General features: G+C 35.9%; 1 protein-coding gene across 3 annotated transcripts in view; it reads right to left on the bottom strand.

Moving 5' to 3' along the window:
- Diaph2 (diaphanous related formin 2) overlaps positions 1 to 25,541 on the bottom strand; it is a 793,576-nt gene that overhangs the window by 176,630 nt on the left and 591,405 nt on the right. For all 3 annotated transcript variants that reach the window (XM_026784823.1, XM_026784824.1, XM_005358668.3), the window contains one exon: positions 21,306 to 21,441. In XM_026784823.1, the coding sequence (XP_026640624.1) occupies positions 21,306 to 21,441 (136 nt within the window). The remainder of the gene's footprint in view (positions 1 to 21,305; positions 21,442 to 25,541) is intronic.

Genomic DNA, 25,541 nt, shown 5'->3' with positions numbered 1-25,541 from the left:
TATATATATATATAGACTAGTATGTAAATATATTTCAGCTTACCATACCTATTAAGGGGCGAAATTGCATGAGTTTATTTCAGAAATATTTATAAAGGTAACAGACAATTCAAATAAATATGTTAACCATAGTATGCTTTATTAAATTATTAACATTCAGAGAGGCATTAATTATATACCTCACAAAATAAAAGGGATTTAGCACACAATAAGTAATAATTAATTTTAGGATACATAAATAAACCCTCTGAGGCAGAACTCAGTGGAAAATTTAAATACCACTATTACTATTTAATTTAATCTAACTTATGAATTTTAAAAGAGAATATATTAAAAGTAATGTGATGAGTGTATATTAGACCTTTTGATGTTTTAAATAATCAAGTTAACGCTAATTAACCCATTCAGGACTTTAAAATTTTCACTTGGTGAAAAAAAGAAGCATTTCTGAATTCAAGTTTTCTAAAATTAAGTCCTTCAGTGTCCATGAATACAGACAAGGCAATATAGAATTGAAGTCTCTTAAGAATCTATATTTACAAATCGGTGAGCAAAGGTTACAGATGCCATTGAATTATATGAGTTGATTGGTTAAAAGAAAATAGTACAGAATTACAAAATTAGGCACCAATACCTTGGAGATATCATCATGTCAAATTCTGAAGATTTTGTGCATCTTTGAAAATAAAGTCATAGCTAATATTAATGTTTTTATACCTCACAAACACCTAGTGAAACCAGAGAAAATGCTGGCATTTAAAGATTTTCATTCCTTAGAATTTAACATCACAAATGCCTTAGGATGAGATGTCTACTTGACCTTTGTACCACTTTGATTTTAATTCAAGAACTCCCATGGCTTCTGCCATGCACTATGCTATGAAGCAACTATATTGTTTTATCCAGTTACTTTTGTACCACTCAAATATATATATATATATATATATATGTTTATATACATATATATATGTATATGTATGTATGAGACAGTGTTTCTCTGTGTTATAGCCCTGGCAACTGCTTTGTAGACCAAGCTGGCCAGGAATTCAGAGAGAGAGAGAGATCTACGTGCCTCTGCTCTCAAAGTGCTGGGATTAAAGGTATGTACTACCACCACCCAGCTCCATAAATATTTTTATATTGCATTAGAATGGACAGGCCTGCAGTGAGAGTTGAAAGAAAAAAAACATTATTTATTTAAGCAGGCTTTAAACTCAGACTGGCCTTGAACTCCTGATTCTCACGTATCACTTTCCTGGATTGCAGATAAATGCCACCATTCCTGATACATATGAGACCATTTTTTTTTGCATGGTACTAACTAGAAAAGACTTAAGATTATAAACAGATTGCAGTTCTGGCTCTTCTTGAAACAGTTGGCTCCAGAGAGGACAGCGGAGAGAGCTGCAATGAGGAAGCACTTCTCCAGTGATCATTCACTCAGCATATTCTTTATGAAGTTGCTCAATGACTCTTCCAAGCTACCAATGCAAAACCACTAGGTACTTACTCAATGGACAATATTAAGTCAAACCTAGAACTAACTGTAAGGGATCTGCCTAAGGCTATGTATATTTGTACCCTCTGATGCGGGTCAAGTTGGAAGAGAATTTGTATTAAATAAAAGCTTCATTGATTAAGCTAAGCAAAAATAAATTCTTATACTTTATGAATGGATCAAGTACTTGTGGAGTCAGGGGTCTAGTAAGACAGTTGCCTTAGTTTGGTCCATAGGATGATAAATGGTCTCAGAAAAGTCTGTCTAAAGGAGAAAACTAGTGGTTTTATTAAATAAGGTATCAAAGACTTTATCTGGCTTGTTCATCGAACAGCAAAACTTTTACTATTTATAATTATTTTTTCCTCTTCAATTAATGTGGTTTAAAAATTGTCACTTGCCAAAAGGGTAGGAGTGAGGATACCAAAAGCTCTTGACAAAGATTTAGGTCAAGGCAATAGTGTTTCCTTTACGATTTGTTCATCTAAACTCATCACTAAAATCTTTGCATACTATGTGATCTCATTCTGGATGGTTTGTGTCCTATTTATAGCCTATATCAGCGGAGGGAAATTGCAGTCCACAAAGAAATGATAAGGACCATATTTCACTCGGAGCTTTCATGGCAGCTAGTGATTTTTAGGATAGGAAAAATTTATCCCCATCCTTTCAAAACAATATACTACTTGTGCTCCTATGACATGTGGGATTCTGGATCTTTTATAGGACTATGGTTTCTATGTTAGAGAAAAGAAGAAAAGGATATATTATAATTTCTTTGAAGAAATTACTCAATCCATGATGCTTTAAAAGTATCATTGTGTTTGTTTTAGCAAGAAGCATTCATATTAGCAGTGCCTTCACCAAAGAAGGGAGAATATGTTTAGGGGAATCTCTTAAATGCTGAAATTTGGCGATATTTTAAAGTTTACCCTGAATTGGGAGGAGAATGAAAAAGATATAACTCCTACATCAGACTCAATCCTGGAATAATTAAGATGTGCTGACTGGATTAATCATTCACTCACTCATAAAGTGTAATTTGAATGCTGGCGCTCAAGATATTCAAATATTGCTTGATCTAATTAGAAATGATCATAGCATATTCATTTGGAAAAACGTGAAAAACAATGTTAAATTAACAAACTAAATTGAGTATTTTTCTGAAGAAATATTACGCAAACAAGAAATATGTTCATGGGATGTAGTAGGAGCTGCGGGTTGCATTCCGCCACCCAGCTTCCGCCACCGGCTAGCTTTACCCGAAATAACAACACACAAATTGTATTCTTTTAAACACTGCTTGGCCCATTAGCTCTAGCCCTTACTGGCTAATTCCGATATCCTGATCAACCCATTTCTAATAAACTGTGTAGCACCGGTCTTACCGGGAAAGATTCAGCATGTCTGACCTGGCGGCTTGCTTCAGCGCGTACGTCTGCCTGGGAGAGGGGAGCATGGCGTCTCTGCTCCAGAGAGCAGAGCTGTCGAGTCTGAGCTCACTTCCTCTTCCTCCCTTCATTCTGTTCTGTTTACTCCTCTCACCTATGTTTTAACCTATGAGGGCCAGCCAAGCAGTTTCTTTATTTTTTAACCAATGGCCTTCCTCCATCAATGGGAGACCAGTATATCTTTAGGTACCTCTTTGAAGGCTTGTCTCCCAGGGTGGCCTTGCAGTAACAAGAAGAGAATCCTCTTACTTAAAAGTGATTTAAATTCAAAAAATCTGCAGTGGAATTCTTTTAAATGTCAAATAGCCTATAAATGATCAACTAGGGTAGAACAGAGTTTGAGCTTCATCCATAACCCAAAATGATTATGGAATAGTAGGATGTTCCTTTTCTACTGGAGAATTAGGATTTTTATTAGCTTGAACTATATGAAGTTGGCATTTTTATAGGTCAAAAGTGGTCAAACTGCAGCAATTTCATATACTTTTAAATGAAATTTAGAAGCACAATTAAGCCATGTAAGCTATTAGTAACCCTTTAAGAAAATCTTTCCAAACAGCAGAGAGGTAGGCAAATACGAGTGGGAGACAGCACAATGCAGAAAGCAATTCTAAAATACATCATTTGAACAATATAGACTTCTAACAATTCCTGCAATCCACAACACCAAACTCCATATTCTAAATCTGCATGAGTTACTAATGCAACCACTGTGACAACAAGATCACACAGTCAGCCAAGGCTTGAAACATCATCAACTTTCTGTTTGGGCTATTATTTTGATGGTGGAGATACTGCCAATTTTTACTGAGGTTAATATGCTTTGTTTCTTTCCCTAAAATTCAGGAACAATTTTATAGGATCTACCAGATTCAGCCCCTTTTTCTCACTCCAGCATAAGGATACAAGGCAGCTTATCTTGTCATTTTAATGAAACATCTTTGAGGTATGATTTCACAGGGGAGAGATTTAGAAATCAAAGCTTAAGCAGGGTTTGTGGAAATAAGTTAATGCAGTACTGAGAAAAACACAATCTCCAGAACTCATTTTTTTCTCTCAGCAAGCATTAATGAATGTCAAGCCTTTATAGATTAGTTAATATATTTAGAGATATAGAATACTTGTTTATTTTTCTGAAACTGTAATTCAGCTAGTACTTCAGTGAGAATTGAATAAATAAATCCAATTATTCTAGTGTTTTTCAGAGGAATATTCAACAACATTTGCAAAAAATGTCAATTTTTGTTTTTCTACTTCAAGCACATAAAATAATGACAACGGTTTTAATATTACCTAGCATATCAATATGTCTGCCACATTTGCACTTTCTTATTAATTGTAGTTTTATTTTTGTGCACTTGAATTTATCAGATAGGAAAACAAACCAACCAACTCAGTTCAACCAAATACCTAATTACATTTTTCATGCTCTTTGTCATTTTGGTGAGTCTCTTGTAAAAGAACGTCAGCATGACTTTTATTAATGTCAGAGAATGCATTTTTTCCCTTTGATGGAAGAAGAAAAGACCTTTCACATTCAGAATTCAATTTTTTTTCTCCTAACATTTCCAATGACACAAACATATGGTAAATAAAATTATCCTAATAAATATTAGAGCCAGTGGACCAGTGAGAGAGACTCTGAACATGCTGTGAATATATTGAAAACCAAAGTGCATCTGAAATATAAAAATCATTGAACTTTTAAGAAATACTGAATAATTCAATAATTTTCCATAAAATAAAAAAGAATTACAAACAATAATAATAATTAGTCAAACTCTGTCTATATATCAGAGAGGACTGGGAAACGTGATGAGAAAGTTTCCAAGTTTAACAGTTTAATATACTGGTTACAAAAGTCTGCTTTTGCCGGGTGGTGGTGGCTGGCACATGCCTTTAGTTTGGCACTAGGGAGCAGATAGATTGTTGAGTTTGAGGCCAACCTACAACCTGGTTTACAGAGCAAGTTTCAGAACAGCCAGTGTTACACCCTGTCTCAAAACCCAAAAACATAAAATAAAACTCCCCACAGCTGTCAGCTTTTCATGATGGGAACAGAGGCAGAGACCCACAATCAATCATTAGGCAAAAAGAGAGCCCAAATTGGAGATCTCCATCAAATCCCTCCTCTTGGAGCTTGGGGAACACCAGAGAATTACAAGGTCTTCTGCATAAACATTATGACTGTATAGTTTGGGGCTCTAGTGAGATGCCTAATAGTGAGAGTAGGGGTTGCGGAGTCTCTTTTGCGTGCTTTGTGTGTTTTGTGTGCTTTTCCTCCTACTGAGTTGCACTGTTCAGCCTTGATATGAAGGTTTGTGCCTAGTCTTATTTTATCTTGTTATATCATATTGGGTTAGTATTACTGCAAGGTCTGCTCTTTTCTGAAGGGTAACAGAGGAGGGGTGAATCTGTGGGAGAGGGGAGGTAGGGGGAGAATAGGGAGGAGTGGAGGGACATATTGTATGAGAGAATATTTTTTAAGCCTGCTTTCGGTTTTCTCACCAAGAGTATAATTACAGTTGGTTTTAAAAATAAGATGCATGGAATGATTACAATAAAAAGAAGGGAAAAATGATTGCATTCAAAAAACAATGGAACTTGCAGGAAAAGTACAGTTTATGCTTATTGAAATATTCCTTATTGTAAGATTTAACTATGTTTTTACATTGCTGTCCTCCTGGAACATTAAGAAACATTCCCTTTGTCTTACAGAGGTAGAAAACTGGACTAGATCATCTGAAAGGTATCCTAATGTTTCAGGAAACTCAAACCATAGAAAATAAATTCAAAGAATTAATATTGCTCAATGTGAACTCCATATCATGTACAGACAGAGAGACATGAAGTTCTAGAAACCAACATCACTAACACTATGGTTTGGATAAAGTTTGATTACCCCACCCTCCAGCCCCAGCCCAAGGATTCATGTGTTGAAGTCTCATCCCCATTATGAGGTACTTTAGGGTGCAAACTGAAACCAACTGTGGTGTTTACAAGTAGGCCATTAGGGAGGTGCTAAAGTTTAGATAAGGTTATTAGAATAGAATTCTTTCATTGAATCTTCATGGCTTTTTCAGAAAATGATAACCATCAGTACAGTTGGACATCCATTGTCTCCATCTCTATATTATGTTCTGCCCCACCTCAGGTCATCAGGTGCTACCCACTTTGTTTTTCCAGAACTAAAAGCCTAAATAAATAACCCCCCCTATCTTACTCAGTCTGGGTTATTGTTTTTATTAGAAACAGAAAATGGATGAAGAAATTATTTATAGAGAATGTGCTGTAAACTCTCTGTGATAAAATACCTTAAGCCACTAGGGATTAAAAAAGAAAGAGGAATCTTTGTGGAAAAATACATGAGAAATGAAGCCATTTGTTGTGAGTATGTAAAGTATTCATCAGAGAAAAATGTTCAAACCCACTTTAAGAGTGAAGGAAACAATTTCTTAATATACCCAAAAAGGGTTGAAGATTATTTTTTGACAGAAGTTCTCATGGGAAAAGCTCTCTCTTTTTTATTTGCTACACAGATCAAGCTAGAATTGATAGAAAAAGATAGAGATTTTAAAATAAATAAAAGAGGTCACTTGCAGGGAAAGCCTTTTTAAGAAGTGGGGATTTGTGAAAGGATTCTTACTTTTATTCAAGTCAAAGTATTCATTTTATTTTGTGAGCAAAGAATGCAGATATTGCTCCTTTTGTTAAGTCTATTACTTACATAAAACAGGGGTTTTGTGTGCCTGCAAACTGCACAGTCAGGGACAATGGCCACTTGTCATTAACACAGGAGCCCCTTCTCCTGAGAGCCCGAAACATAGTGCTTTACTAAGACCATATGAGATACTTCATAATTTTTGATCAAATTATTGGAGGCAATTGTAACAAAATAATCTGTAGCATAAGAATTTGTCTTGATTGCCCATTTTCCACAAATTTCCTTTTGGACATTTGAAAAAGGATTATACAGCCTTCACTTATGATTTCTGATAATTTCTAAATGATATTTTCCTTTCTTTTACATTCCTAAAACCCTATTAAGGGAGAATTTCCTCCTCATTAAGTCACTTCTCTGTGAGGCTACACAACTTTTTTAATGCAATCAAGTGTGATTCAGTAAGAAAATGGTTTCAATGACCCAATTCCTTGTCATTGAAAAGAAACACTTCCTTGTTAAAAATATACATGAAAGTGTCCGTTAAGAGTGAATAAAAAACCCTTAAAATACACATATACAATATCATAGAAAAGGCATGGAGATAACCAGAAGAAGGTAACATTCTTCTTCAATAGACATATACCTGAACAGTTGTACAACTCATTATATATCTCTTTCTATTACAAAGGAATTCTATTTTAATATTAAGGGAAATGTGAGTTAAATTCCTCAACAATTCATTTTTTACAAACTAAATTCACATACATACAAAATGTAAATCAGTTTCCTGAATTCATTTGGCATCTTGTAATTTTAAAAACATGACTATATGTATGAGTAAGAGACATGCTGAATAACACAAAGAAAACTGGGGCCCCAGAAACATGTACAGTTGGTGTGGGAAGTTCTTCTATGTGTTGCTTTTATTGGTTAACAAATAAAGAAGTTGTTTTGGCCTGTGATACAGCAGAATAGAGCTAGGTGGGGAAAACTAAATTGAATGATGGGAGAAAGAAGGCAGAGTCAGAGGAGAAGCCATGTAGCCCTACCAAAGACAGGCACTGGACAGAACTTTACTAGGAAGGCCACAGCCACATGGAGACACAGATTAACGGAGATGGGTTATTTTAGGATATAAGAGTTAGCCAGAAATACACTTAAACTATTGGTCAGACAGTATTGCAAATAATAGAGTTTTTGAGTGATTATTTTGTGGTCTGGGTAGCCAGGAATGAACAAGTGGCCTCTGCCGACATACAGTATCGAGAGTATCTTCTTATTTTGTCACAGAATGCTTCTTAATTCTGACTGGTCCTACCACAGTCAGTAGACTGAAAATTTTTTTTTAAACACAAAGCATGTAGAAAAGGGTCTCTTGCAAATACACAATGATATCACGACTCAATATAAAAACACAATTAAAAACATTTTCAAGCATTAGCAATCTGGGGCAGTGGGAAGAGGCAAGCTCTATTCTCTATTCTACTCTTCTGTACTAAATAGCAATAGTGCTTCGTGGCCTTGACTGTGTGCTGCTTCAGCAGAGTTGTCAGCCTATAAAATAGGATCATGTGTCATTGGATTCTCGGGCTCTTAAACTTCAGTTGCATCAGAATCACCAGGAGAGCTTACTAAATAACGACTTGCTGTCCCCATTACCCATCATCTCCAGTTGCTTATTCAGTAGTTTGGTATGAATCCAGAAACTCTCCCTTTCTACAGAATTCTCAAGGTACATTTAAGCTACTGACCTAGAGACTGTATTTGTGAACTACTGTCCTAGAAGAATCCTAAGACAAAACTCCAAAGTGCTAACACCTACAGTAACAGAGTGTGTGATGAAATGAGACAAATGGAAAGAATAACTATCCCCATAAGATTACCAAGAATAAAAATGTCTCCCAAAGTCCTAAAGTGTGTGTGTGTGTGTGTGTGTGTGTGTGTGTGTGTGTGTGAAAGGTAGAGGTCGGTCAATGTTTTCTGTCTTCCTCTATTGTTTACCACCTAATTTTTTGAAACAGGTTCTCTCACTAAACATGGAGCTCACAGATTAGCTAGACGCTGGAATTTTCCTGACTTCATACTGAGCATAATTCTCAAAGTATCTATATCCCAAGGAACCTCCTAGAAAATTAGTAATTATAAGTTTACTGCTGAATTCTACATTTTGGCATGACCTAAATAGATAAAGCACCAGAAGTATATTATGACATATTGGGCATTACATTTCTAGGAAAATTCTGAACTTAACCAAATGTTCTTTAGAAATGGAATGAAAGAGAAAAAAAGCCTTTCTTACAGTGCCTAATATAATTGTGAAAACACAGAACAGAGGGAAATGCAAGAGAACACAAAGAGATTACTTAATTCATCTCAAATAGAAACGGAATTGCTGAGGCAGTTCTCACCACCTTATTTATATATCAGATTGCTCACAAATCATGATGTCACCTACCAGGCAGCAATGCATCAGAAAGTGTGTGACAGTGCAACAATGCTGAAGACGGAGGGAGAGTTGCACAGCAGAATGATGAAAAGGCATCATCAAGACATAAAATCCGCATGGCTTTACGGATAAATATTACATAAAAGTATTACATGATAATCAGAAACTTGTTTCAGAAACTCCCTACTGCCAAGAAAGTACTGTAAATGTTGGCACCTCTTAAATATCTTGAACTTAATTTACAGAGAGTCAACATGCAGGAATCCTTTTCCTATCATATTTGCTAGACAACTAACAAAAACAAAAGTCCACACAAACAAATTTGGATATGATCTCACTTTTCCATTTAAACAGTACAACATATTACCACCTGACAGAGATGGTGCCACAGCAATGTATGTAACTTCCAGTTTTACCTTGGTCCTAAGCAACAAATTTACTTCTTAGTTCCTGTGTATTTATTTATTTGAGACAAGGCTTTATGCAACCCAGGTCAGCTGGAAGTAGCTACACAGCTTAGAATGACCTTGAATTATTGATCATCTGGCCTTCATCCTTCAAGTACTGGGACTGCAGGTATAAACCACAGTGCCAGGATTCATTGTTATTTACTTTTACAGTATGTTTTTTTTTTCAGACAAGGTCTCACTATGAAGGTCTCACTGGCCTCCAACTCGGAGATCCACCTGACTCTGTCTTCCAAGTACTGGAAGTAAAGGTGTATGCCACCACACTAGGCGAGTTTCTATACCCTTCAATCATGCTGTTTACTATTGAAGCCCAGAGTACACAATATTTTTTCATAAGGTTATACTTATGTGTGCTTTAAGTAAGGAAATTTCATACCTTTTCTTATAGAATTGTTTACTGCACTTCTTTGGGGCATACCAATCAGAGAGAGGATGAAAGAAGCTAGGCCAGAAGCTGCACAGACAGCCCCTCCTATCCCTAGTTCGGAAAGTAAGGAAAGACGCAGTCCTTTGGGCCTTTCATTTATTGTTATGGTTACTCAAGTGAAAATGGATATTTTCAACATGCTTTAGTCACAGGAGCTTAGAGGATTACTTAAAAGTACAGGTTACATGTACTGTGGGGGATGGACTGTGGTTCCTTTTATAGATTAATGCTACTGTGGTTTATCTTTAAAGGCATCTCTACAGTCCCAATGTCAATTTCCCCTCAAAATATGATCAGATAGCCCTTAAAACATAGCTGTATTGACTAAGAACAAAGAAAAAGAGATGTAAAGGACAATATACTGGGTCCTAATAACATAATGGATTCTGCTTACAATGGATAGAGCTCTGCCTTGAAACCGGTTGCCTCAATCAAGCAAAGCGCCTTTTTTAGAACACGAGGGACACAGGGGAGGCAGTTTCATATACCATACCTCTTTCAGTAGAAAGAGGTCGGTTAAACACTCTGTCCTGAGACATACACCTTTCATTTTCAATTGTTTTCAAATAAAAAGAGAGAAATTCCCTTTTCAAGTTGGACTGTTTAAATGCACCTACAGCTACTCCTGTCTGGCAAAGGCTAGGCAAGCTTTCCCCACTGACGCATTTCAAAAAAGCTTCAATTGGCAAAGGAAAGCAAGTGCAAAGGGCTTTTGACAAAAGAGGACCAGAGGGAACACACTTCCCTTCCATGGAAATACTGTTCTAGAAAATCAGACAAGGTAGCAAGTCAACCAAGAATGTATAAGATATTTTTGAGAGGGAAAATAAATTTGAAATTTTTCAAACCAGCAACTGCATAGGATTATTAATGCAAATATTCAGGTAAGGATCATGTTATAACAATAATGGGCTAGACAGTCAAACAAAGTCACACATTTTGCCTTGCACAGACTAACCCAGAATTCCTTGAATATGTAATTGTCTTAACCCATACAAGTACTCAAATCTGAAATAAGATGCTCTGGATTCTGTCTGATCATCAACATGGCTTATTTAAGACCTATACATTACCCAAGGCTCAGCAAACAGAGCATGTTAAATCAAATTCAGGAGTTCTGAAATATCTACTCTGATAAAGAGAGGGTCATTTTTAAAAAGCAATATACCCTTAAAGTAGAATACAGAATTGGTTTTAATAAATAAAAGTATTCTATCATCCATTGCTAATTGCACATTTAAAAGGATAATTATTTTTTGATCCCAAAATTAATTATATTATCTTCTTCTAGGCTTTTATTAAGCAACAAACAAAGTCAATGATTGATTAGGATGACAGTCAGATAAAATTCTAAGCTTAGGTTTTAATGTATTTCTAGTATCATTTTTAAAAAGACACAAGTCTCTAAGATTATGATATTTTTATTCCCATAATTTCTCACTAACTAATTATGATTATTTTCCACTTTATTGATGTGTGAACAGAATAACTGATGACTGAGGATTGGTCATTTGAAAAGAAGAAACATGGAAAATTTTAAACACAAATATACATCATATATATGAAAAGACACTAAATTTACATGTTAAACGTTCTGCACACTCTATGAGCATACACATAAGCATGTAGTTCCACATGCTTGAGTCATTGCATCTTACAGCAGAGGTACCCATAGACAGAATACCTAGTAATTAACAATCCTTTAAGTAGGACAAATATTCTGATTTGTAAGAAAACAATACTATGATTAGGGTGTGTCAACCTGCTCAGTATATTCTTGGCACTTCTAAAAACTTGTAGGATTAAAATTAAAGAAAACACTGAAAATCTTCACCTGGAATACTCCTTTTGCACATTTAATGCAACAATATATTTTGTCCTTTATGAAGACCAAGGCTTCAGGGTCAGCTGTGGGTGGAACAAATATGTATATTTTTAAAAAGCATCATTGGAGACTCAGATAGATTCAGTATAGTTTGCTGGTTCTCTGAATCTGTTAGGTATAATTACTGACAGGAATCCAAATGCATTCAACTGAGAAGAGAGCCAAATTAACTACAATGTGGGTAAATAACAGCTGCTATTCCTTTGATACTTTTCTACAATAAGAATGACAAATCTTAAAATATGGACTCAAAGCACATCTCTAATAGGTGATTAGGCCATTTACAATGTGCTTTGATCACTTCTTATGTAGTCAATTTTGTTGTTTTCACCTACCTGCTCCAATATTCTTATAGATATTTTTTTTTCTAGTGAAGACACATAAGGCATTCACATACTGTAAAGAAAAGCCAAATTTGTAATTGCCAGTTTAACTCATCTCCTACAGAGGACTGATGAAATCTTGCTAAATGCTCAGCACACAGAAGACAGCTCTTACAGTTTTTATGAATCCGAGGATCTGCATTTAGAACGTAAGAACGCTTAATGAGACCTAAGTAAATTACCCATCTTGTTTCACATATTTATTTTTGTCTTCCCATTTAAAAGAATATTTTTAGTAGATGTAGAAACTTGTTTTCTTCAAGGGCTGATAGAATGAGAGTTTAGCACTTATTTCCACTGAACTGATACCATACACGTAATTACTGTGATATGAGGTCAGAACAAAATAATCACTAATGATTAAGTGGCTAAAATGTACTACAGGAAGAAATACATGGAATCTTATAATCATAGAGTATATTCTGGACGTAGTTTAGATACTAATACTCTTAAAAATGGTCCACTAGAGACTACTAGAAGATTACGGTGAACTATTAAAGTACGGATTATGCACTATCTGCCTAAAATTGTATTTGACCGTCACAAGCTGCACATTTTTACTTGTGTAAAGTATAAAGGCAAAATCCTATCTGAGATAAGGAGATTTGGAGTGGGGAAGTGTGGGTTGTGCACTGATAAGACTTTAGAAAGACAATGTATGTTAAAGACTGATGTACAAATGTCCTTTTAGTTAGTCATAAAACCAGAGTTATCAAAATATCTTGTATCCTAGGTTAGCCAAATAAATGTTATCAATAATCACCTTCATATATTCACTGAAAACAATTTTATTATTTATATATTATGAAGTCATTATTAAACGCCAACCGCAATCTAGGAAAGTGCCTAGAGATTTGAATAATGCCTTCCATTTATTTTGCATGAAAATCATACGAAATAGATGCCATTCCTTTCTCTGTCTTTTAAATGAGAACACTGAGGATAAATAAGGTTAGGTTGACTGTCAAGGATACACAGTACATGAAGCACTCACATTTGTCAGGCTTCAAAGATCGGGAGGTAAACTCATTTCAATTGTAGGTTAAGTTAATGATGAGCCATCTGCCAGGGATGACATAACATCAAAAGTCAGAAGGTTATTGGTGATTGCTACAGTGGGAATGTTGTGTTTCAACATGTTAACAGTATTTGAATTTGCACAATTCAGAAACTGTTCATCAAATGAATCACAAAAATATGACATATTTTTTCTTTTCTTTTTTTCTATCCTTTTCTTCTTTTCTTCTCTGTGTTAACATCCTTAGTTGTCTGGGAGCTAGCTTTGTAGATAAGGCTGGCCTCCAACTCACAGAGATCCACTGACCTCTGGCTCATGAGTGCTGGAACTAAGGGTGTGTGCCATCACTGCCTGGCTGGCATGATGCTTACTTAAAAGGAACCCAATGATATTTTATGAAGACAACACTGTCCCAGACCAAAGGAAATGGCTCATTCGGTAGGAGGCCTTACTGTACAAGCATGAAGAACAGAAATCCAATCTCCAATAACCATATTAAAAAAGAAAAATCCAGGCATGGTTGGCATGCAACTGCAACCGCCTGCATAAGGTGGAGACAGGACGATTGCTAGGGGTTGATATGTAGCTCCAGGTTCAGCAAACCCTGTCTTGAGGGAATAAGGTGGAGAGTAACAGCAGGACACTCAACATTCTCCTCTGGCCTCTATCTGTCCATGGATGTGCACACGGCACCCATACCGTAGTGCGTTAAAAGCTCCAAAGACCTAGGAAAAATTCACTGTATTGAATAATTTTGGAAAAGCCACCCACAAATCTCCATTTAAAAATTCCAACCTAGTGAACAAAGAGGGAAAAACTCTGATTTTGAACAAATAGATATATCTTTACATGTTTGGTAATACAGAGAACTAACTAGGTAGTCTAAATAAGTAGGTCAACATCCTCATATTCCTCTTTCTACAAAGAGATGGTTTTACTAAGTCATGATTTTCTTTTAGTTCCACCAAGTATATGAACTTGCTTAACACTGCATTAGCATCTATGAAGTATTCATTAGCATATGTAAAATGTACACGAATGGTGGTGTGTATTAACTCCGTAATTTATATTATCAGAGATGCTTAAATATTACCTGAATAGATTCTATCATTTGTGGGGATTTCCGTCTGTAATTTGGGTTACTATCATTTAAGGTCTGGAGTATGACAGTAGGAAACACAGTTTTGACTTATCCTAATTTAAAATAATGTACAAGAAAAAGCATTTATTCACTTAGATGGCATAACTGTTTTCAGAGTTAGGTCTCTCTATCTAGTTCAGGCTACCTGATAATCAAGATCGTCCTTGCCTCTGCCTCATGAGTGCTATGATTGATTATATGTGGGCAACAGTCAAGAGATAATTATTTTTAATTTTGGAAAATAAAGAAAACCAAAATTGCTATCAAACATTATTTCTAGAATTTGCTACTTTGCTAAATGCACTTGAAGTTTATTAAGAAACGGCTTCATATCAATCTAAGAACAGGCATGTGGAGAGGAGCATAGAAGACATTTAAGAGAAGGACAGTAGCACATGTTCTTGGTTAGGGCAGGCTTCCTGGAGAGAATGTGGCTGGGCATTGAATTCAAATACTAAGGGTATATGCATAAAAACTTGCTATTCTCCCCTGTGAAGCCTGAGTGATCCTCATTTATTATCTATGTACTAGAAGGCAACAGGCAACCCTAATTTCCATATTATATTATATAAAGGAAAACAAAACCATTCCTGACTAAATGATATTTGCATCAGAGTCATAGTTGCAGTTTGCAATTTTAAACGACCATTTATTATGTATTTTTTTTCTATTGCTTCCTGCAAGCCATTGCAGGTAATGTGCTTACCTCCATAAACATGGAAAGAAATTTATTTACAAATATTTGGTAAGCTTTCTTTCTCTACCCACATAACTAATTAATGGTTTTAATGGTCCCTATGTTAATTATCGTCTATATCAACATAAGCACAGGTTGGAGAATATAGATTATTCCCACCGCTTTATGTAGTTCGTATACTGTGCACACACATTTTCGAGCACATTTATTGATTTAGCATAATTTTGCTGCATGTAAATTAGCTTTCTCCGTTTTACATTCAAATAAATACTATATTACTGTGCATGTTCTAATTATGATTATTTGGGAAATGTTGCAATAAATGTTAGTTGGATGAATAAAATAACCTAATATGCTAAAAAGACATCAATATATAATTATCTATTGGGAAAATTGTGCTCTTCTGAAAAAAGAAGCCTCTTGCTCTCTAGTAAAACTGTGGCTCGCAGCACTCATTGTCTTCCTTCATTCTTTCATGAATTTTTTCCTTCCTGCTAGCACCGTCTTAAGCTGCCACAGGTTTAAACTCCTTTGAAGAAAGAATCAGCTACCAGCTAACTCCTTTTTCTTCACCTTTCACTGTTCTTTCTCAGCTCCGTTCTCCTCGTAGTCACCTCTCCTTTCTTGTGCTTTAGGCTTACTACCTCAGTAATCTTCGAAAGGATTCCTTCAATAACCTGGGCTCTCCTCCCTCATCATACTATAACTCGTATGTCTCACTTCCAAGGACTTTCATAGGCTAGCTCCATCTTCCCTTTCCCACAGTTTTCCAAACCCACGGTAACAGCAGAAAATATCCACTTAGCATGAATGCATCAGAGACTGATAATATTTTAGAAGACATCAATACATATACACACAAACATATACACACACACATATACATATACACAACAATGCCCACCTCTGGCAATGTTGTGGTTCCCACATTTAGTACTCACAATAGAGAAAAAAATACTGATATTATTTCACTTTATAAATGAGCATAGTCACAGAGAGAAAGCTGCAATACACTGACAGAGACTATAGACTAGCAAATGATGGTAACAGGACTTGAATTTAGGATTCCATCTTCTTCATCATCTTGTATTTTCCCATGGTCCATTAAGCATAGGTTACCTAATGTCCTGCTACCTGAAGAGCTGACCCATTTTTAAAGAATAGCTCGACTAATATACACAAAAACTACACTTAGTCTTTTCCATGAAGAATTGACCAAATTAATTTATCCCTTTGGAAAGGCCTAAAAAGCAAATAATATCTATCAAATTACTAGTTGCTGGTTCAGCTTTATTAAATCTCTTTGACAAAACTGAAAATTTCTTAAAGGTGGGAACTATTCCTTGCACATTTTTCAGATTCTTCAATGAGCATTAAATGACTCATTAGCATCAACATTGAGTATATGCTAGGCCCTGTGTTATTACACTTCATTATCTCATTTAATCTTTACTAAAAACTATAGCAAATAAATGCCATTGTCCTATATTATAGCTGAGGTACCTGAAGCTTGAACAAATACAGGAAGAGAACATGAACATAAAACTAGGTGGTGGAGGTAAAATAGACCACTTCTTAACACAGAAATCACTTTTTTTAAAAAAAACTCTTTTTTTTTTCTCATTTTACATGACAAATCCATTTCCCACTCCTTCCCCTACTCCTGCTTACTCTACTTTCCCCCCAACCCACTCCCATCCTCTCCTCAGAGAGGGTAAGGCTTCCCATGGAGAATCAACAAAGTCTAGCACATGGCTTTGTGGCAGGACCAAGGCCCTCCCCACTATATCTAGGCTGAGCAAGGTATCCCTCCAGAAAGAATGGTTTTTAAAAAGCAGAACAAGCAGTAGGGATAAATTCTTTGTCTCATTTCCAGTAGTCCCACAGTCTGTCCCAGCCATATGACTGTCACCCACATTAAGAGGACCTAATTTGGTCCTTTGCTATTTCCCTTGTTGTCAGGTTGGAGTTGGGAGGTTTCCATTAGCTCAGGTAAGCTGTTTCAGTGGGTATCCTCATCATGTTCTTGACCTCTAGAGGGAATGGAATGGTAGAGATGGAGGAAAGACAGAGATGGAGAACAAGGAAAGACTTATCTTGATTGAGGGAGCCAATATAGGGCTAGGAAGAAACCTAGCACTAGAGATATTTCCAGGAAACCACAAGTTTGACCCCAGCTAAGACCCTAAGCATTACTGGAGAGGGTGCCTGAATTGGTCTTGCCCTGTAGTCAGATTGATGACTATTTCAAGTGCCATCATTGAACCTACATCCAGCAACTGATGGAAGCAGATGCAGAGAACCACAGCAGAGCATTGGGCTGAACTCCCAAAGTCCAGTCGAAGAGAGGGAGGAGTGAGAATACGAGCAAAGAGGTCAGAAATCACTTTTTAACTGGGTTCACAAATTACAGCCTAATTATCATACAATACCTAATTTCTCATTTACAATAAAAAGTATGGTTTTCTGTCATGACTTTTGCCTTCTGATATCCAGGTTTCTAAAAATAGAGATTTGATAGATGATATTTTTATGGTTCTATTTTGAACATTAACATTTTTCTGCTTGGATTTTGTGATATCTCTACTTATTTCTGAACTCAGTTGATGATATCTAGATTTCAAACATAATATTTTGTTATAATTATTCTATTCTTTGTGAATAATTAAATCTCAATACATTTCTCCATAATAAATGTATATAGTTTTGCATGGCAGACTACTATAGTTCATTGTTGTTATCTACTAGTTTTATGAGCTCATGGAAGGTTTATAATAATTTGTTATTTTCCAACAATGAGGACCCTAAGAGAGACATACATGGATCTAATCTATATGGGAAGTAGAAAAGGACAAGATCTCCTGAGTAAATTGGGAACACGTGTACCATGAGAGAAGGTTGAAGGGGAGGGAAGAGGATGGGAGGGGATCAGAGAAAAATGTATAGCTCAATATAATCACTTAAAAAAAAGAAAAAATGAAAAAAATTGTCATTTTCTTAAATTTACACAAAAAAATAAAATGTTAACAAGTGTAGTCATTAAAAATTGATAGTAAATGCATGTAGTTTTAGTTAAATTACAATTTTTATTTAGTTATTATTAGTTTTGTGGTCCTGAAAATGGAAACCAATGTCTTACAAGTGGAAGACAAGATTTGACTACCGAACTATGTCCCCTGTTCCTCAGTTATTATTTTAACTGTATGCATTTACAGGGTACAGTGTTATAATTACATACATATATGCAATGTCCAATGATAAAATAATAGTAATTGGCACTTAAGCATTGTTGCCTTTGATAAAATTATACATATTTATGTGATGCATGGAGCTCCATCTTGACATATGACTATATTCTTCTTCCTTTTCTGCATCTTCTTATTCTTATGACTTAAGCTATACCTGCATAATCTTAGAGGGATGTCTTTCAAAATTTATTCTGAAGTATAAACATAGCCAACACATAAAATACTATTGAAATGTTTTATACATCACATAGGCCACAAGTTAAACAGCCAATACTAAAGCTTACTATTTCTTTGATTCACATATAGTGGCAGACCTTAAAAGATAAATATTCTTTTCATTTTAAAATTGCATTCATGTTTAAGAGTGGGTTAGTGCATGGGTGAGTGCAGTGTCCATGGAGGTTGGAAGAGGGCATAATGTCACTTGGACCTAGAATTACAGGTGGTTGTGGGTGCTACGAACTGATCTTGGATCTTCTGAGAGACTAGAATGCAATCTTAACCACTAAGCCACCCATCTTGCTTGGATAAATTCTATTTTAAAATGTATCTTTTATGGTCACATCCTCAAGCTCAGCATACACAGAAAAAACTTATTTGAATTTTTAACAGAGCTTTCAATGATACTAGAGGAAATAATTAGCCACATCTTAGTAGGTAAATTTTTAGGGAAATAGTGAAAGACTGGTAAATACTTAGGTGAAGGGAGGATTTAGTGTCTTCCAAAGCAACGTATCCTTGCTGACATTTTGATCTTGGACTTCGAGCCTCCAGATGTGGAATAGATCTGTTGTTTTAAAGTACCAGCTTCTAGTATTTTCTTACAGCATCTCTAGTAAACTAATACTTCTCAACTCCAATCTTCAAACAAAACAATATACATGCAGTTTAGATTGATTTCCTAGGTTTCATCTTCATGCATAGAGTTGTTTCTTAAAAATTTTTCTTAAATAACTTCTTAAAGGTTGCTTTCCAAGGCAATTGAAAACTGAACATGGTCAAATGATATTACTCATGTCACCCTCACAACTAAATCTGTCTTATTATTGAATGTTCCTTTTTGTGAATATATTTCTTTCTTCGGTGACTTCATCTCTCAGTTCCTACATGTAAGCAATCACCAGAGACCGTCAGCTCTACTTTTTGATACTCTTCTTGTGATGCTTAATTTTATGTGTCAACTTCACTGAGCAACAAGGTCCAGAAATTTGGTTAAACATTATCCTGGATGTTTCTGTGAGGATATTTTTGGAAGATTCTAACTTACAAACTGATGGGCCTGAATAAAGCAGATTGCATTCTCTTACAACAATGGATCTCACTGACCAACTGAACATCTTAGTAATAGGAAAAGACAAATTTTACTCAAGCGAGAAAAAAAGCAGTCTTAGACTTTGCTGTCCCCTGAATAATTTCTTGCCTGTAGTCCTTCCCTGTAGATTCTGGACTTGTCAATTTCCATAAGCACATGGGCCAATACCATCAAATGTCTGTTTTGTAAATGCTACAGAACAGTTGCTATTAATGCTGATGGATAGAGGCAAGGATAAGTGTGAAAATTCTGTAGTCAGACAACTTCCATTCTATTTGTTTGTGTACCCTATTGGGGCAAAATTCCTTAAACTGTACAACCCTCAGTTTCTTATCCAACCAATGAGACAGTTACAGTATCCACTGCATAGAAATAGAAAGATTGACTTGAAATGTTTCTTAGAATGTATTAAATCTCAGAATAATGCTTGTTATATAATAAATGTTATAAAAGTGCTTACATTTTTTTATTATTGCTAAATACAGCAAAAAATTGTTCCAATATCAAGCATACTACATTGTATCTTGATCAGATGTGGTTTTGTATTAATTTAACCCTGTGGACCTCTTTGTCCTGAGAGAGAGGTGTCTCCTTTCTTCCTGCTGTGAACGCTACTTTCTTAAGGAAAACAGCCATGCCTTCCACGCTTAACTTTTCAGTGCAGACACCTGAGTCCGTATCACTTTGCTTTGTCTCTGTCCACCTGGCCCCTCACCACCCCATCTGTTTTTAGATAATGTATCATTCATTCTGCAGCTTAGTCTTGGTTTTCGTTTGTGATCTTCCTATTTCTACTTCCTCAGTCCTGTGAATATAGATCTATGCCACCATTCTGAGCATTTTGCTCTGTTCTTCAAAATCTAAACAAAAAACAAAAACACCCACCTACCTCTAACATATGGCCATTCTTACTAGCTGAGAGAACAGGCAGTGGATACTACTGTGCATGCACCAGGAATACATACAGCTGAACAAGATGCTTTGCAGTAGTCCCCTCCCCCACTGGCAATACTGCTGTCAATATTTATTATGACTTGAAATGTACAAGTCCCCAAGGAGGACCGTTGTCACGGTACGGTCAACAGATACATGCCTACAAAGTGAAATGAAGGTCTGAACCTCATCTCCCTATCCAGCTTTTCACTTCTTATCTCACTCTCTTCTTCCTTCATGATGGCCTTCTTGAGAAAACATTATCACAACAAATAAATAAAAAACAAGAAGTCAACAATATATACCTCATATTGATTACACATAATTCGCAGAATCTAGTGGAGAAGGATAAGAAATAAAAACGGCAACGTGAGAGAAATCTAAGAGAAAAAAGTAGTAATAGTGTGAGTTTCCTCTCAAGAAGGAAATCAATTTATAATTAAAAAATTTAAATATCAAATCACTTTATACTATATGCATCTTTGTAATATTCAATTGCTTTTGTGGTGGGGGGATTGAAGACAGAATCTAGGGAAAAGTGCATGCTAAGTAAATGCCACATCACTCAGCAATATGCTCAGGCCTTTTTTATATATTAGTATGTTATACTATGAATTAATTTTAAGATAGAGTCTCACTAAGCTGCAACAAATGATCTGGACACAGTAATCTTCATGCCTTGCAGGCCTGTGCTGTCACAGCTTACTCAAAGCATTGGAAATGGTTTTGTACCTTTGTTTATATCAATGAGCTGCTTCTTCTTCTTCTGGCGTTCCAGCTTCTCTTGTTCAGCTTTCTCCTTTGCAAGTTTTGCCCTCCTACTCTTCTCTTCCATTTCTTTTCTCTTATGGTTTTCTTTCAGTGCTTCCTAAAGACAAAAATAAAATAAATCAAGTCTATTTTCTACATACTATATAACAGAGAAGGTGTGCAGTTTAAAACTTCTACAAGTTTGCAGAAATGAGAAATTTTCATAGCAGTCTCAGAGTGTGGGCATATACTGTTTCTTGACAGAGACAAATAATTAGCCTTAAGACATCTATTCTGGAAAAATATTGAAAATAACCTTTTCAGTTCTCATTATGTGTTGTGGCAGAAAAACATGGTTATCTATGTTGTAGCTTTAACAATGAAAATACTTTCTTCATTGTTAAAATATGAACTATTTTTGATATACAAAGTAAGAATTTCATCTCTTATTGAAATTTTTCCTGCTATTTGTAAAATGGGTTAAAAAAAATCTACCTCCTAGGATATTTGTGATGAGAAATGAGATGAACACTTGAAGTACTTCCAGCAGAACTTAATACATTATAATCAAGGTATTTTCGTCTGCGATGAGGAGGTGGTTGTGTTGCTGGTGGAATGATTACACCTAATGATGCAGGATGTGAAACAATCACCTGCAAGTTTTAGAGAATTTTATATGGTGAGACTGCTGGAAATGATGAGAGATTTCAAGCTCTTTGATATTTATGGAATTCCAGTGAATGAGTACATTACTGTACATGATATCAGAGAAAGTTGAAGCAAAGTGATCAGATGAAATAATGTCAGCTTCCTTGTAGCTCAAATAAGCCACTACTTAAAAGACACATTAACTATGAGTTCATTCCTTCATGTTTTGTTTTGCTTTCTTTCGATTATGATTGATTAGCTATACTTCATAGTATGTGCTTATGTTTATACTTTAGTAAGGTTTTTACTTTCCCTAAAACTATATTGTTCCAGCAAGTATAAAAATAAGAAGATAAAGGAAACCCCAAGAATACATTTATGTGGTTTTTGCCTTGAGGAATCTGAATCTACACTGAATTTTTTCTTCATGTTAAAGGGCATAATAGTTTAAAATACTCCTGAAAACTCCTCTAAACAATTCTCCTGGAGTGAAAGGATTGATTTTGTTCTATAAAATCTACCTGATTTTACCACTGTGGCATCTATTATTCTAGTTAGGCAAATACTCCACACATTAGGCTAAGAGCACACAACTATCTGGCTACTGTAGACAGAATCCAAGATTTCCACTTAAAGTTTAAAGTTCAATTTTACATACCAGTGCAGTCTCACAATATTAGTACTACTGTCATTTTGGACGAGATGACTTCTGTTGTTCTTGTTATAGGGGTTGGCCTATGTATTGGAAGATGTTTGATGGCATCACTGGCCTCTACTCACTCGATGCAAATAGCATCTCTTACAATGGTCGCTTATGACTGCCAAATGTCACTGGAAGGGCAAACAAGCCCAAATTGAGAACAAGGCGTTTCAGAAAGAAAATTCAGAGAATAAGTGACCAGGGAGTACTCAGCCTTAAATGGGATGCATATATTAGCTCCTCCAAGACAAAGGAAATACCCAAAAATGGAGGGAAAGAAGAACATAAGTTATGGAAATTATGAAGAAGGACTATGAAACCCTCTCTAATGAAAACAGAAAACCATGACTTCCCTCTCCCTCAGCAGCCATAGACTGCCATTAGATTTCCCATGTTTGTCCCATCTGTGGATCAGTGTTGATGGGCTCAGTCTTATGCAGGCTCTGTGGATGCAACAATAGTTATTGTGAGTTCAGGAGTAACGTGCTGTGGCCACTAGTGGGTTACTCAGAAACCAGTGAACAGCTTTATGTCTATTCCACCATGAGCAGCCCTGCTTAATCTTAATATGCTACAAAGCAAAAACAAAATAAAAGACTTGAAAATAGAATAGGGACTTGGTGAGAGGTGGGTGGGAGCTGGTGGGGACAGAGGAGGCTCAGAAAAGTTGGAAAGTTAGTATGACCAGAGCGTACTCCATACATGTATGAAATTGTAAAAATAAACAAATTAATAATAATTAGAATACTACCTACTGCTGACTCAGAATCAGTTTACCTTTTGTAAATGTGGAAACTTCTAAAAGATTTTTAAGTATTTAGCCAGGATCAGACATTTATGCAGTTTGAAGGGTAAGTAGGTAATCCTTGTCTTTTCATTCAATATTTAGTATTTGTTTTATTCTTTAAGGATGAGAGAGAAGGCAATATAAATGTAGCACAAAGAGCACATGAAACAATATTAAAAAGAGATGAAATTTCATCAAACTTAAAAAATTGCTCATAAAATGACACAGTTACTATGTAGACATCTGGGAAATAAATAATTAACAGTCATACTTGGTTGTGAACTCCGTGAAGGATAATAACGATCAGAGTGGAAAGGTATGTCATGTCCATGGATGCAATAGTGGCACATGTTATGGGGGTAACCAACTGCTTTATTATTGGCTGTAATGCCTATTCCACAGGAGGAAATTCATGTCTGTCACTGTAAATCTTCCCAAGAATCCATGGTTGGGGATGTCACAGGCCCCATGGTATCAGACTATCACTAAATTTGTACCTTTATAACCATAGATTAGTATAGCTCGCAGAACTCATCAGAGGAGTTTCTTTGTGCAGTGGATAGTGCCTAAGGCATAAACTTTTCAAATACAGAGTTTACATCATTTCTTTACAATTTGTATCAGTACAGGAGATTCACTGGTATGCCTAAAGTTTTACAAAAGAAGTCAGAGAATCAGCCTACACCGCCAACCTATGGGATGGTGCCAACCATGTACAGGGCTGTACTTGTTAATTTAGTTGATCTTTATAGAAATCTTTCCTCTCTTTTCAAAATTCTCCCTCTTAACATTTTCCTTTACAGGTTGGCTTTGACTGCCCTGGCTGCTAGTGAGCCTTCTATAATTTCCTATATTTTCCTGGAAGCCTGATCAAAGAGCTGTGAAGATACAAATCCAAATCATAATGTATCATGCCACAAAGTAATGTACAGGTAAGCTGGGATGTGGTCTTATCTGTTGGTTTGATGTGTGTGTGTGTGTGTGTGTGTGTGTGTGTGTGTGTGTGTGAGCGTGCGTGCGTGCGTGTGTGTGTGTGAAAAATCCTAAATACTTTTGGTAGTAGTAAACCAGGATCCACATTTGTCCAAATTTTCCTCTTTCATTTTCGAATGATAACGACAGGTTCCAAATGAGAAGCTTAGGATGAGTTTTTCAGCATTTGACTGAGACGTTGAAGAACCACATGATTGCAGAAGGAAAAGACTGCAGTCATTCATTAGAATTTTCAGCAGTAATCATGACCAAATTAAGGCTTTCCATTAAGAAAAGGGAAAAAATCCTATTCTTTACTTAATAGCAAACAGCATTAAATAGTCTTTCTCTATAGTTTCATTGTGCTTAAAGGGCATATTGGATTGAAGAAGTCATGACAAATGCTCAGAGCAATGAGTTTTCAACTGTTGCAACCAGACTTGAAGATTCAGAGCCTCTTAAGACTTTATAAGCAGTATAATACTGCTAAACTTTTTCTTTCCCAGAGATTTCCACTTATTATGGCACAAGTGACCTTTAAAGTTCCTCTTATGAAAGATCTCATGAATACTTCATCAACCAATCAGCTACAATTGCAACAGAGGTATAACTTTCTTACTTAGAGGTGTAATTGAAACCTTGATTAGCTTCCTCAAGTAGTTAGGTGACTCAGTAACAGACACTGAACAAATATACTGATAGCACAGCTAGATGGTGCTTAGAGTTTTGCTCTTTAACCTATGTAAATATGGTATCAATCACAGATGTGTCATGTGCCACAGGTAATGCAAAAGCCAAATAGAACTTTTCTCTTCTCTTTGATTTTTATATTCCTTTCTTTCTACAGACAATGTTGGTTTTTGTCTGTCTCCTTTCTGGACTGTACTTTCCTCTCCCACATTTTTTTTACCTCCCACTGAAACTGCTGTATTTGTTTGTGTGGCAGAAAAATACATTTATTACAATCCACTATCCTTCCAATAGTTTACAAAGCCTTATAGCCGGGCGATGGTGGCGCATGCCTTTAATCCCAGCACTTGGGAGGCAGAGGCAGGCGGATCTCTATGAGTTCGAGACCAGCCTGGTCTACAAGAGCTAGTTCCAGGACAGG

Source organism: Microtus ochrogaster, chromosome X, assembly GCF_000317375.1.
Source record: "Microtus ochrogaster isolate Prairie Vole_2 chromosome X, MicOch1.0, whole genome shotgun sequence".
Lineage (NCBI taxonomy): Eukaryota > Metazoa > Chordata > Mammalia > Rodentia > Cricetidae > Microtus > Microtus ochrogaster.
This window is presented reverse-complemented; position numbering and strand designations above follow the sequence as displayed.